The sequence below is a fragment of the Ornithorhynchus anatinus genome, chromosome 5, assembly GCF_004115215.2.
Source record: "Ornithorhynchus anatinus isolate Pmale09 chromosome 5, mOrnAna1.pri.v4, whole genome shotgun sequence".
Lineage (NCBI taxonomy): Eukaryota > Metazoa > Chordata > Mammalia > Monotremata > Ornithorhynchidae > Ornithorhynchus > Ornithorhynchus anatinus.
In genome coordinates, this window is record NC_041732.1 from 67,169,022 (window position 1) to 67,181,234 (window position 12,213).

The 12,213-nt window shown below is 49.5% G+C and overlaps 1 protein-coding gene across 3 annotated transcripts in view; it reads left to right on the forward strand.

Annotated features, from left to right (window-relative positions):
* MTOR (mechanistic target of rapamycin kinase) overlaps nt 1-12,213 on the forward strand; it is a 135,428-nt gene that overhangs the window by 41,188 nt on the left and 82,027 nt on the right. For all 3 annotated transcript variants that reach the window (XM_029064521.2, XM_029064522.2, XM_039912075.1), the window contains 3 exons: nt 5,830-5,972; nt 8,005-8,167; nt 8,290-8,435. In XM_029064521.2, coding sequence (XP_028920354.1) covers nt 5,830-5,972; nt 8,005-8,167; nt 8,290-8,435 — 452 coding nt within the window. The remainder of the gene's footprint in view (nt 1-5,829; nt 5,973-8,004; nt 8,168-8,289; nt 8,436-12,213) is intronic.

Sequence of the window (12,213 nt, forward strand, 5' to 3'; positions counted from 1 at the left end):
AATTATTGTATTTGTTGAACACTTACTCTGCGCCAAGCACTGTTCTAAGCGCCAGGATAGATGCAAGGTAATCAGGTTGTCCCACGTGGGGCTCACACTTTTAATCCCCATTTTACAGATGAGGTAACTGAGGCACAGAGAAGTTAAGTGGCTTGCCCAAGGGCACACAGCAGACAAGTTGTGGAGCGGGGTTTAGAACCCACAAACACTGACTCCCAAGCCTGTGCTGTTGCCACTAGGCCTTTGCTGTCCACTTTGGCTAGTTATTTTTAAGGAATCCCATTGGCCTGTTCACCTGGTAGAACCACAGAGGCGGCTCATCAATCATAAATTTTCACCACTTGATGGCCTTAGCGGGTAGAACCAGTTCTAGAACCCAGGTCTCCTGATTCCCAGAGCCAGGATCTTTCTGTTGGACCAGTCGCAGGGATAGGCACTTGAGATGCAGGTTAAATCCAAGACACTGGCTTTGTGTTTGCTGATCTAGAGAAAGAGGAGTCAGCCTTAAAATCAATATAAATTCCCGAACAGTACGTGGAAAATTGCAAGCCGTAATTTGAAAAGTGAGAGCAGGTGATGGACTGGGCAGCTGGTGGTAGAAATAGGAGTAGAAAGACTACTAGTCAAGGTACTTATTGAGCACCTACTGGGTGCAATGCACTGTTCTAAGCACTTGGAATACAGCAGGAGCATGAGAGATGTTCCATGCCCACGAGGAGCTTACATTCTAACAGGGGACACGTACGTACAGATATTTACAGAAGAGGTAATCAGAATAAATTAAATTGGTGCTATAACCAAGCATGCATATATGCGCATGTGCTAGGGGAAGGCATAAATAAATAAGTGCTGGAAGTGGCTGATGTGCCTGTGAGATAAGTGGGGAAAGCTTGTTGGGGGAGATGGAATTTTTTTTTTTTTTTTTTTTTTGAGGAATTTGAAGGTGAGAAGGACTGTGATCTGGCAGATGAGGGCAAAGAGGGAGTTCCAGGCTGGTGAAAGAGCCGTGAGCGAAGGGGATGAAGGCGAGAGAATCTAGAGTGAAGTCCAGCAAAGCGGTGGGCTTGGGAGGAGTGAAGAGTGAACTGGACATCGACGAGTGGAGACGGTTGATGTATAAAACGGGGAGAGTCGGTAGAGGGCTTGAAGGCGACCGTGAGGAGTTTTTGCAAGCTGTGGAGAGAAATGGGAAGCGTTTGGAGGGATTTGAGGAGAGAGGAATGAGATGAGTAATGCTTTCAAGGACCTGAATGTTGCAGCAGCATAACATTTAGAGTGGAAGGTGGAGAAGCTGGAGGCAAGGGATCAGCGAGACGGCTGACACGATGGTCCAGCCGTGATAGACAAGAGGTTAGAGCAGGGGATTAGCAGTATAGGGTGGGGATGAATGGGCGGATGTGGGAAACGTTATTAAATAAGAACTGGCAGTGCTTAACGGTAGTTTGAATGTGAGGGTTGAGAGAGAGAAGTCAGTGATGATGCCAAGGATGTGGGCCTCTGGCATCGGGAACAACGAAGATGGAAAAGTTGGGAAGAAGAGAGGCTGTGGGAGGGAAGGTGAGAAGTTTAGTTGGGGCACGTTAAGCTTGCAGTGTCAGCGGGGCATCCAGTGGAGATGTCCTGGAGGCAAGAGGAAGTGTGGGTTTGTGGGTTAGACAGGAGGTCGGGGCTGGAGAGGAGGATTTGGAAGTCGTCCACGTGGGAGGTGGGAGGTGAAGCCGAGTGAGCAAATGAGCCTGAGAGTGGGCGGGAAAAAGAGAGAGAGTGCAGAGCAGAGATCGGCCGGGACATGCACAGGTAGGGAACGAGAGGTGGAAGACGAGACGGAGGAGTGGTCAGAGAGGCAGGATGAGAATCAGGTGAATACTGTGTCGGCTAAAACGAAGCCTGATGGTCCTTCGAGAAGGAGGAAGTGTCCCATAGTCCCAAAGGTTCCTGACTGGTTAAAGAGGATTAAAATAGGACCCTCTGGCCTTGGCTAAAAAGAATGTCATTGATGATTTTGAGAGATGCAGAGTGAAGGGGTCAAAAACCTCACTGAAGCTGGCCAAAAAGTGATTTGGTGGAAAGAAATTGAAGGCAGCAAGTATACGTATAACCGATTTCAGGAGATTAGAGGGGAATGGGATCGGGGAGATGGAGCCATCTCTGGAGGGGGCCGCGAGGTCGAGAGAGGGCTTTTAAAATATAGGGTGACTTGAGCGTACTTGAAGGACAAAGCCGTCAGTAATGAGACGTTGGAGAGAGGTGAGGAAGGGAAGGAGAGTGAGAGTGCGTGCCTTCAACAGTGGCAATGGTGTCGAACTCATTCACTCCCAAGGCTTCAACTACCAACTCCAAGCAGATGATTCCCAATCTGTCTCTTCAGTCCTGACCCCTCTCCTTCTCTACAGTCTTGAATTTCCTCCTCTCTGCAGGACATCTGTACGTGAACGTCCCACAGACACCTCAAACCTGACACGTCCATAACAGAACTCATTTCTCTGTCCTCCCCGGTCTTTCCACCACTGTAGATAGCACTGCTATCCTCCCTGTCTCACAAGCCTGTAACCTTGCCATCATCTTCACTCGCCTTTCTCGTTCAACCCCAAAAGCTGTCAGTTCTACCCTCACCACGTCGGTAAAATTCACCCCCTCCACTCCATCGAGACCGCTGCTATGCTTATCCGAGCACTCAGTATATCCCACCTTGATTCCTCGATCAGCCTCCTGTTTCTCACCGGTTCTTACTTCACGCCGCGGCTCAGATCATTTTCATAAAAAAAGTTCAGTGCACGTCTCCCCACTCGGGGACCTCCAGTGGTTGCCCGGTCACCTCCACATAATAATAATTGTGGTATTCGTTAAGCGCTTGCTATGTCCCAAGCACTGTGGTAAGCACTGGGTTAGATACAGGGTAACCAGGTTTTCCCCCGTGGACCCCGCAACCTTAATCCCCATTTTACGGAGGAGGTAACTGAGGCACAGAGAAGTGAAGTGGCTTGTCTAGAGAAGCAGCGTGGCTCAGTGGAAAGAGCCCGGGCTTGGGAGTCAGAGGTCATGGGTTCGAATCCAGGCTCTGCCACGTGGCAGCTGTGTGACTGTGGGCAAGTCACTTCATTTCTCTGTGCCTCAGATACCTCATCTGTAAAATGGGGATTAAGACTGCGAGCCTCATGTGGGACAACCCGATTCCCCCGTGTCTACCCCAGCGCTTAGAACCGTGCTGTGCACACAGTAAGCGCTTAACAGATACCAACGTCGTCGTTATTATTGTCCAGGTTCACACGGCAGACGAGTGCAGAGTCAGGATTAGAACCCACGTCCTCTGACTCTCATGTCTGTGCCGTCGCCACCAGGCCATGCTTCTTCTCGTCAAATGAACCTCCTTACCATTGACTTTCAAGCAATCAGCTCATCCCCTCCTATAGTATCTCACTGATTTTCCCACTATAATCTAGTCCACGCTTTTCTTTCCTCTAACACCGATTTGAGTGTGGTCTAGCGGAAGGAACACTGGCCTGGAATAATGATAATGTCGGTATTTGTTAAGCACTTACTATGTGCCGAGCACTGTTCCAAGCACTGGGGTGGATACACGGTAATCAGGTCCCCACGTGGGGCTCACAGTCTTCATCCCCATTTTACAGATGAGGGAACTGAGGCACAGAGAATAATAATAATGTTCATTCAATAGTATTTATTGAGCGCTTACTATGTGCAGAGCACTGTACTAAGCGCTTGGAACGTACAAATGGGTAACAGACAGAGACAGTCCCTGCCCTCTGACGGGCTCACAGTCTAATCAGGGAAGACAGACGAGAACGATAGCAATAAACAGAATCAAGGGGATGAACATCTCATTAAAACAATAGCAAATAAATAGAATCAAGGCGATGTACATTTCATTAACAAAATAATGTTGGTATTTAAGCGTTTTCTATGTGCAGAGCACTGTTCGAAGCGCTGGGGGAGATACAGGGTCATCAGGTTGTCCCGCGGGAGGCTCACGGCTAATCCTCATTTTACAGATGAGGTAACTGAGGCACAGAGAAGTTTAGTGACTTGCCCGCAGTCACACAGCGGACAGGTGGCAGAGCGGGGATTCGAACCCATGACCTCTGACTCCCAAGCCCGGGCTCTTCCCGCTGAGCCGCGCGGCTTCTGCTGGAAGTCAGGGGACCCCTAAAGTGGAAGCTCTTTATGGGCGGGGAACGTGTCTGCTAATTCTGTCGTATTGTATGTTTTAATCCTAAAGCTGTTGTGCTGTCCCAAGCTCTTAGTACAGTACTCTGGGTACTTAGTACACAGGAGAAGCAGCGTGGCTCAGTGGAAAGAGCCTGGGCTTCGGAGACAGAGGTCATGAGTTCGACTCCCGGCTCTGCCACTTGTCAGCTGGGTGACTGTGGGCAAGTCGCTTCACTTCTCTGTGCCTCAGTTCCCTCATCTGGAAAATGGGGATTAACCGTGAGCCTCACGTGGGACAGCCCGATCACCCTGTATCTCCCCCAGCGCTTAGAACGGTGCTCTGCACCTAGTAAGCGCTTAACAAATACCAACGTTAACATTCATCTACTGACTCCAGAGACCAGGACAAGACATCTTTTTAAATTGACAGGTGGTCGGTTTAACGTGAGCCAGGCGTTGTCTCCACTTTGGATCTATGTATTTTAATTGTACGCTGTTATTTTGTGCTTGTACCCCGAGGTACACAATTTTATAAATTTTAAAAATGAAAGGACGCCAAGTGGCGCCTGGTAATAATAATAGTAATTATGATATTTAAGTGCTTATTGTGTGTCAGGCTCTATACTAAGCGCCGGGGTGGATACAAGCGAACTGCGGTAGACACAGTCTCTCTCCCGCTTAGGGCTCACGGTTTTATTCCCCGTTTTACAGATGAGGTAACTGAGACACAGAAAAGAGAATAATGATAATGCTGGTATTTGTTAAGCGCGTACCGTGTGCAAAGCACTGTCCTAAGCACTGGAAGGGATACACGACAATCAGGGTTGTCCCACGTAGGGCTCACAGTTTTAATCACCATTTTACAGATGAGTTAACTGAGGCACAGCGAAGTTAAGTGACTTGGCCCAAAGTCACACAGCTGACGAGCGGCGGAGCCGGGATTAGAACCCATGACCTCTGACTCCCAAGCCCGGGCTCTTTCCACCGAGCCACGCTGCTTCTCTGTTCTGAGCGCTGGGGGGATACGAGGTGATCAGGTTGTCCCACGTGGGGCTCACAGTTTTAAGTGACTCTGCCTGAGGTCACACGGCAGACAAGTGACAGAACTGGGATTAAAACGCCTAACCTTGTGACTCCGGGCCCATGCTCTATCCATTATGCCATGCCCCTTCCAGCGGGGCTCAGTGGAAAGAGGACGGGCTTGGGAGTCAGAGATCATGGGTTCAAGTCCCGGCTCCGCCCCTTCTCAGCTGTGTGACTGTGGGCAAGTCACTTCACTTCTCTGGGCCTCAGTTACCTCATCTGTAAAAGGGGGATTAAGACTGTGAGCCTCAAGAGGGACGGTCGGATCACCCTGTATCTACCCCAGCGCTGAGAACAGTGTTCTGCACATAGTGAGCGCTTAACAAATACCACAACTGTTTAAAAAAAAAACCTGGGGTGGATACAAGCAAATTGGGTTGGACGCAGTCCCCGTCCTGCCTGGGGCTCACAGTCTTAATCCCCATTTTACAGATGAGGGAATTGAGGCCCAGGGAAGTGAAATGACTTGCCCAAGGCCACACAGCAGACAAGGGGCAGAACTGAGAATGGAACCCTTGACCTTCTGGCTCCCAGACCCGTGCTCTAAGGTGACCTGGGCTACTGCTTGTTGTGTTACAGGCCTGGGGAGCGGCCAGGAGGGTGTCGAAGGATGACTGGTTGGAGTGGCTGAGGCGGCTGAGCCTGGAACTGCTGAAGGATTCTTCGTCGCCTTCGCTGCGCTCCTGCTGGGCCCTGGCTCAGGCCTACAACCCCATGGCCAGGTATGGCAGAGAGTCCGAGGTCTTTCTTCCCCACCCAGAGATGAGGGTGGAGAATTGGGAGGGTGTATAAATAGATCTTAAGAGCGACAGAAACAGAGTATGTCCTGTTGCTAGCGCCGAGTAGCAAGTGAGAATTCATTCATTCATTCAGTAGTATTTATTGAGCGCTTACTATGTGCAGAGCACTGTACTAAGCGCTTGGGATGAACAGGTCGGCAACAGATAGAGACGGTCCCTGCCCTCTGACGGGCTTACAGTCTAATCTAAAAGAAGCAGCGTGGCCTAGCGGATTGAGCCCGGGCCTGGGAATCAGGCCACTTGTCTGCTCTGTGACCTTAGGCAAGTCACTTTACTTCTCTGGGCCTCCCTACCCTCATCTGAAAATGAGGATTAAGACTGTGAGCCCCATGAGGGACGTGGACCGTGTCCAACCTGATTACCTTGTCTCTACCTCAGTGCTTAGTAATAATCATTATAATAATAATGTCGTCTGTTAAGCGCTTACCATGCGCAAAGCACCGTCTAAGCGCCGGGGAGGATACGGAGCGATCAGGTTGTCCCACGTGGGGCTCACGGTCCTCAACCCCATTTGACAGATGAGCTAACTGAGGCCCAGAGAAGTTAAGTGACTTGCCCAAAGTCACACAGCTGACAGGCGGCGGAGCCGGGATTAGGACCCATGACCTCTGACTCCCAAGCCCGGGCACTTCCCACTGAGCCACGCTGCTTCTGTACTGCTTCGTAGTCCAGTGCCTGGCCCGTAGTAAGCGCTTAACAAATACCATTTAAGAAACGATGATTCACCCCTGCAAGGCAGATTAAGCGGCTGGGACTTCCAGCCCCTCAGTTTCAGAAAGGCGGTGATACCTTGAGGTTTCCAAGAGAGACTTCAGTCCGTCGGTCAGTGGTATTTATTGAGCGTCTCCTTTGTGCAAAATATCGAGCCAAACGCTTGGAGACTTCAGTGGAGTTCGACGTGATCCCTGTCCTCAAGGAGATTGCAATGTAAATGTCGTTGCCTCACCCGAAGTGCTTTAGAGCTGGAGCATCTGTGTGCAGACTTCACGTGTTCAGCCAAGGAACCACATTCCTGTTGCTTCCTGTGTCTTCCGAACCCAAACTCATCTACAGTGGGTCAGTGATGTATATGTAGACTACAGCTGATTGACCTTTTGAACTTGGAAAATGCACATTAACCAATCATCAGTGGTATTTATTGAGCGCTTACTGAACGCCGAGCACTTTATTAAGTGCTTGGGAGAGTACAACGCCACGGAGTCGGTAGATACCGCGTACATCTTAGGTCACCTTCACCTACCCCGCGGTAAACCTCAGCCCTCCCTGCGTCCTTCAGGAGGACATTTTTGTTGGATTTTTCTTTTTCCACTATTCTTTGTCTTGCAACGGCGCGTATCAGAAATTGTCCGGATAATATTGAGCCCTCGGGCCTGCTGTCGTGTATAACTGCTGTGGGTAAAGTGCTGCTTAAAGCAGTTTGCAGCTTCAGCAGAAAGAGCCGTGGGATTAAAGCCGTGACGGAAGATCCCAAAGTCATCACTGCCCGAGGACTACAGTCGTCATCGTAAGCCGCTGAAGCGACCGCAGAGGTGGAACCTCTTTGTCTCCTGAGCCTTCGGCTCGGGCAGGAGGCTCGATGGGTCCCCTTGGGTCCTGAGGATTTGATCGCGATCCGTAGCACCTCGGCAAGACGTTTGAGTTCCGGCTGATAAATTGCTGGTGGCCACCCGGGAGTTGTGATTTTACTTTTGAAAGCCAGAAAGGGTACCGAGCAGGTCCTGCCCACCGCGGGAGCTGAAGCCGGTCTGCCACCTCGTCCCTGATTCGGGGCGTACCAGGAGAACGCGGGGCTCGGAAGGCTCGGCGAGGAGTCTGATTTTTCCGTAGCCGTGACGGTCAGCCGTTGTTCCAGAAGTTCCCTTCCTTTCTTTTGATCCTTCCCTTTCCGCAGAGAGGAGGGAGATGGACTCTTGACAGGTCGGGTCTCTCAACTTGGTTCCGTGTCTTCTTTCAGGGACCTCTTCAATGCCGCATTTGTGTCCTGCTGGTCCGAACTGAATGAAGACCAGCAAGATGAGCTGATTCGAAGCATCGAGCTGGCCCTGACCTCCCAAGACATAGCGGAAGTCACGCAAACCCTCCTGAACCTGGCTGAATTCATGGAGCACAGCGATAAGGTAAGACCCCTCCTCTCCCACTGCGCCGACTGGGGCCGAAGGAACCGGGGAGGGGAGCGGTTCCATTCCTCTTTCTACCCCGCCGACCGCTTTCCTGATGCCCTGGGATCTACCCCCTCCAGGGCCCGCTGCCACTGAGAGACGACAACGGTATCGTCCTGCTGGGGGAGAGAGCTGCCAAGTGCCGAGCGTATGCCAAGGCGTTACACTACAAAGAGCTGGAGTTCCAGAAGGGCCCCAGCCCCGCAATCCTAGAATCGCTCATCAGGTAGGCCGAACACCCTCTTGAGTTGCTCTCCTCTTGCAAAATCGTCTGGCTCACGCTGCCCGGGAGCCACCCTGGGTGAGAGAGGAGGCTTGTCGGAGTTGGAGGCCGCTCCAAGGTCCCTTCTGGCAGAGTTAGATGGGAGCCGGGGTCGCCGATGGCGCCCTTCGGATCTCCCCCCGTTGTCGGCATTCTGGTGGCTCTCGGCACCTGGGTTCCGGCCTCTTTCCCAGGCTCGGCTAACCAGCCTCCGGCAAAGCACATCTGGAAGCAGCTTTGCCTAGCGGGTAGAGCACGAGCGCGGGAGTGAGAAGATCTTGGGTTCTTAATACCGGCTCCGTCCCTCGTCTGTTGTGTGATCATGGGCAAGTCACTTCTCTGTGCCTCTTACCTCATCTATAAAATGGGGATTAAATCTGTGAGTCCCGGGTGGGACGTGGAGTGTGTGTCCAACCTGATTATTTTGTCTCTACCCCAGCGCTTAGAACAGTGCCCGACGTATAGTAAGCGCTTAACAAATACCAAAAAAAAAAGGCAATTTCCTAGTCATTTCAGGACCAAAGGGGAAGAGAAACTCTGGGGGTTTCTCCGGCTGGTGAGCAGTCGAATTTCATCTGGGGATCAGACCTGATCCTCAAAGGCAAACCTGAAGACAAAGCAATCACTTTGGGAGGGAGGCGCAGAGCACCAGCCATTTGGGTTCTTCACAGGGTTGGTTGGGTGCGTCAGCCTAAGTTGCTGCGATGCCTCTGTCTTGCCCCATTAGGGGGCTTGGCACATGTGGAAAGACAGGCAGATTCGAGGATTTGGGAATCTTTCCCCTCCTGGTAATCTGGATTCGCTCCTTTAAGGGAACGCCGTAAAGCGCGTCGGTTCTCAAACAGGGGCCCTGATGTCTTTGAGGAACCACAAGCTGAATGAAAGGTCCGCAGAGGGAGAATCTGAATTTCCACCAGTCATCTTTGTAGGGTATTAAGTTTGTGGCTTATCTAAAATGCTAATGTTGTTGACCATTTCACGGCAGATAGCGTTAGCAAAATCGTTCAGCTAAGAAGCTCATCCGTTGGCTGGAAGAGCCTGCTGGACCCTGCAGTTCACTCCGTTTGAGAGAATCTCAGTCATGAGATCCGTGGGGTTCTCCCAGTTGGGAAGCTAGAGGGTGTTCCTATTCATTCATTCATTCAATAGTATTTATTCAGTGCTTACTATGTGCAGAGCACTATACTAAGGACTTGGGAATGTACAATTTGGCAACAGATAAGAGACAATCAAAAGTAAAGTAGAATATTGGCAATAAAATCATATCTCTACCAGGGGTATTGGATTTTTGAAGAATAGTGTGATTCTTATTTCTTCTCTCTCGCCAAAAACAGCCTGTTTCTTATTCAGAGTGTTTATATTCAAGTTGCCATGCCTTTGATGAAGAAAACGGGCTAATTTAGTCTTGGGCAATAAAATAGTTGCCCTTGAGCCACTTGGAAGCTTTCCTTTTCATGGAAGAAGTCAAATATTCTGTAAGTGATGATGATGATGGATTTTTCCCATCAAGTGAAGATAAATGATCAATTCTCGTGGCTGCTCCTATGACAGGCTACATGCCTGGCATTTCTAGGGTAGGAGCAGTCAGGGCAATCAGTCAATCAGTGGTATTTATTGAGTGTTTTCCGTGCAGTCCACTCTACTAAGTGCTTGGGAAAGTGCTTAGGGAAAGTACAAAATAAAATCGGTAGAACATGAACACAAGGAGCGGCCTAGTGGAAAGAGCACAGGCTTGGTGGGGAGTTAGAGAACCTGGATTCTAATCCCAGCTTTGCTACTTGTCTGTTATGTTATCTTGGGCAAGTCACCTTACTTCGTGTGTAAAATGGGAATTAAAACTGTGAGCCCCACTTGGGACATGGACTGTCCAATCTGTTTATCTTGTAGCTACACTGCACTTTAAAAAAATCAGTCAGTTGTATTTCAGTGCTTTCTGGGTGAAAAAACACTGCACTAAGCACTTGGGGGAGAACAATATAACAGACACTTTTTGTGCCCACAATGATTTTATAGTCTAGAAGGGGAGATGGGGGTTAATATAAAGAAATTATGGATATGTACAGGAGTGTTGGGCTGAATTAAGGAGGGGGTGATTAAAGGAGCAAATCAGGGTGACACAGAAGGGAATGGAGGAAAAGGAAAGGAGGATTTAGGGGAGGCCTCTTGGGGCACATAGTAAGTGCTTAACAAATACCATTAAAAAAGAGGAGCTTATAGTCCACAAGGGAAGACAGACATTAAAATAAAATACAGATGGGGAAATAGAGTATAAGGATATGGACATACTGGGGGGACTGGAGTGAGTATCAAAATGCTGAAGGGGGGCCCAGTCAAGTGAATTAGTCAATGCAGAGGGAGAGCAGATAGGGGAAAAGAGGGCTTAGTCAGGGAAGGCCTCTTGGAGGAGATGTGATTTTAAGAAGTTTTTAAATAATAATAATAATATATAATGATGGCATTTGCCAAATGCTTACTATGTGCCGAGCACTGTTCAAAGCGCTGGGGTAGATGCAAGGTAATCAGGTTGTCCCACGTGGGGCTCACAGTCTTAATCCCCCATTTTACAGATGAGGTAACTGAGGCACAGAGATGTCAAGTGATTTGCCCAAACTCACACAGCTGATCAGTGACGGAGCTGGGATCGGAACCCACCACCGTTGACTCCCAAGCCCGTGCTGTTTCCACTCAGCCACGCTGCTCCCGTAAGCAGCTTTGAAGGTGAAGAGAGTGGTGAACCATCTGATATGAAGCGAGTGGGAGTTCCAGGCCTAAGGAAGGATGTGGGCAAGGGTTCGATGGAGGGATGGGGGAGATTGGCCGCCTGTCACCGTACAACTAGAGGCGAGGAGGGAGTGGCTGATGAAAGGCATCCAGCTGCTTACTGGGATGTGCGCATCTAGCCCTGCGATAGAGTTGTAGAACTGTAAGCGGGCCGCAAAGCCATCTAGTTCATCCTTCTGCTTCTTGGAACAAGGAGAATGGAAAACAGTTTTCTTCACCTTCTGTCAAAATTCCCTGCAGATTGTTCCCATCCTTTCGCATTCCCGTGTGCAGCTGAAGCCAGGTTTGTAAGCCCTTCTTACCTCGGTGAAGTTCATGTCCGACGTCAGTCGGCAGTTTGATCTGCCTTAAGGTCTTCGCCTGCAGGGAGTCTTCCAGATTCATTTTGTAAAAATCTGCTGCTATTTATTGCTGATTTCTTTTTATTTTATTTTTAATAAGCTGTCCCGGTTATTGATCCATCAGTCTTTTAGTGTTTTCTTTCACCTATATGTTCAGAATGAGCTGTATCCCAAACCCAGGCCTCCGAGTAGATGCTTAAAAGACAGAAGCTTGAATCCGAAAAGCTAAATTGACTAAGTATCGAGTGCACAGCAGGTGAAAGGAAAAAGAGAAGTTTTTGCCAGGTGGAAAAAATTAGAGCCTGGACATAGTGAAGACCTTTTGGCTGAAGGTGTGATGAGATGCAGGAATGGCTGCCAAAGAGACTGGAGAATTTCCGTCCCTAGGGATGTTCAAGAATTGGCTAGGCTCTCATCTGTCTTAAGTGATCTAAATCCAACCCTACCCGAGCTTCTTCCAACCCTCCAGTTCTGTGAAGCAGGTAAAAAATGGCGATCACGCTTCTGATCATCTTCTCTTGAGGGAGGACTAAAATCCTTTCCGTTTTTCAAAAGCACAAGGCTTCTGTTTTCCCATTTACTTTAAGTCTGTGGATTTATTTCTCTCCTCCTGCTATTCA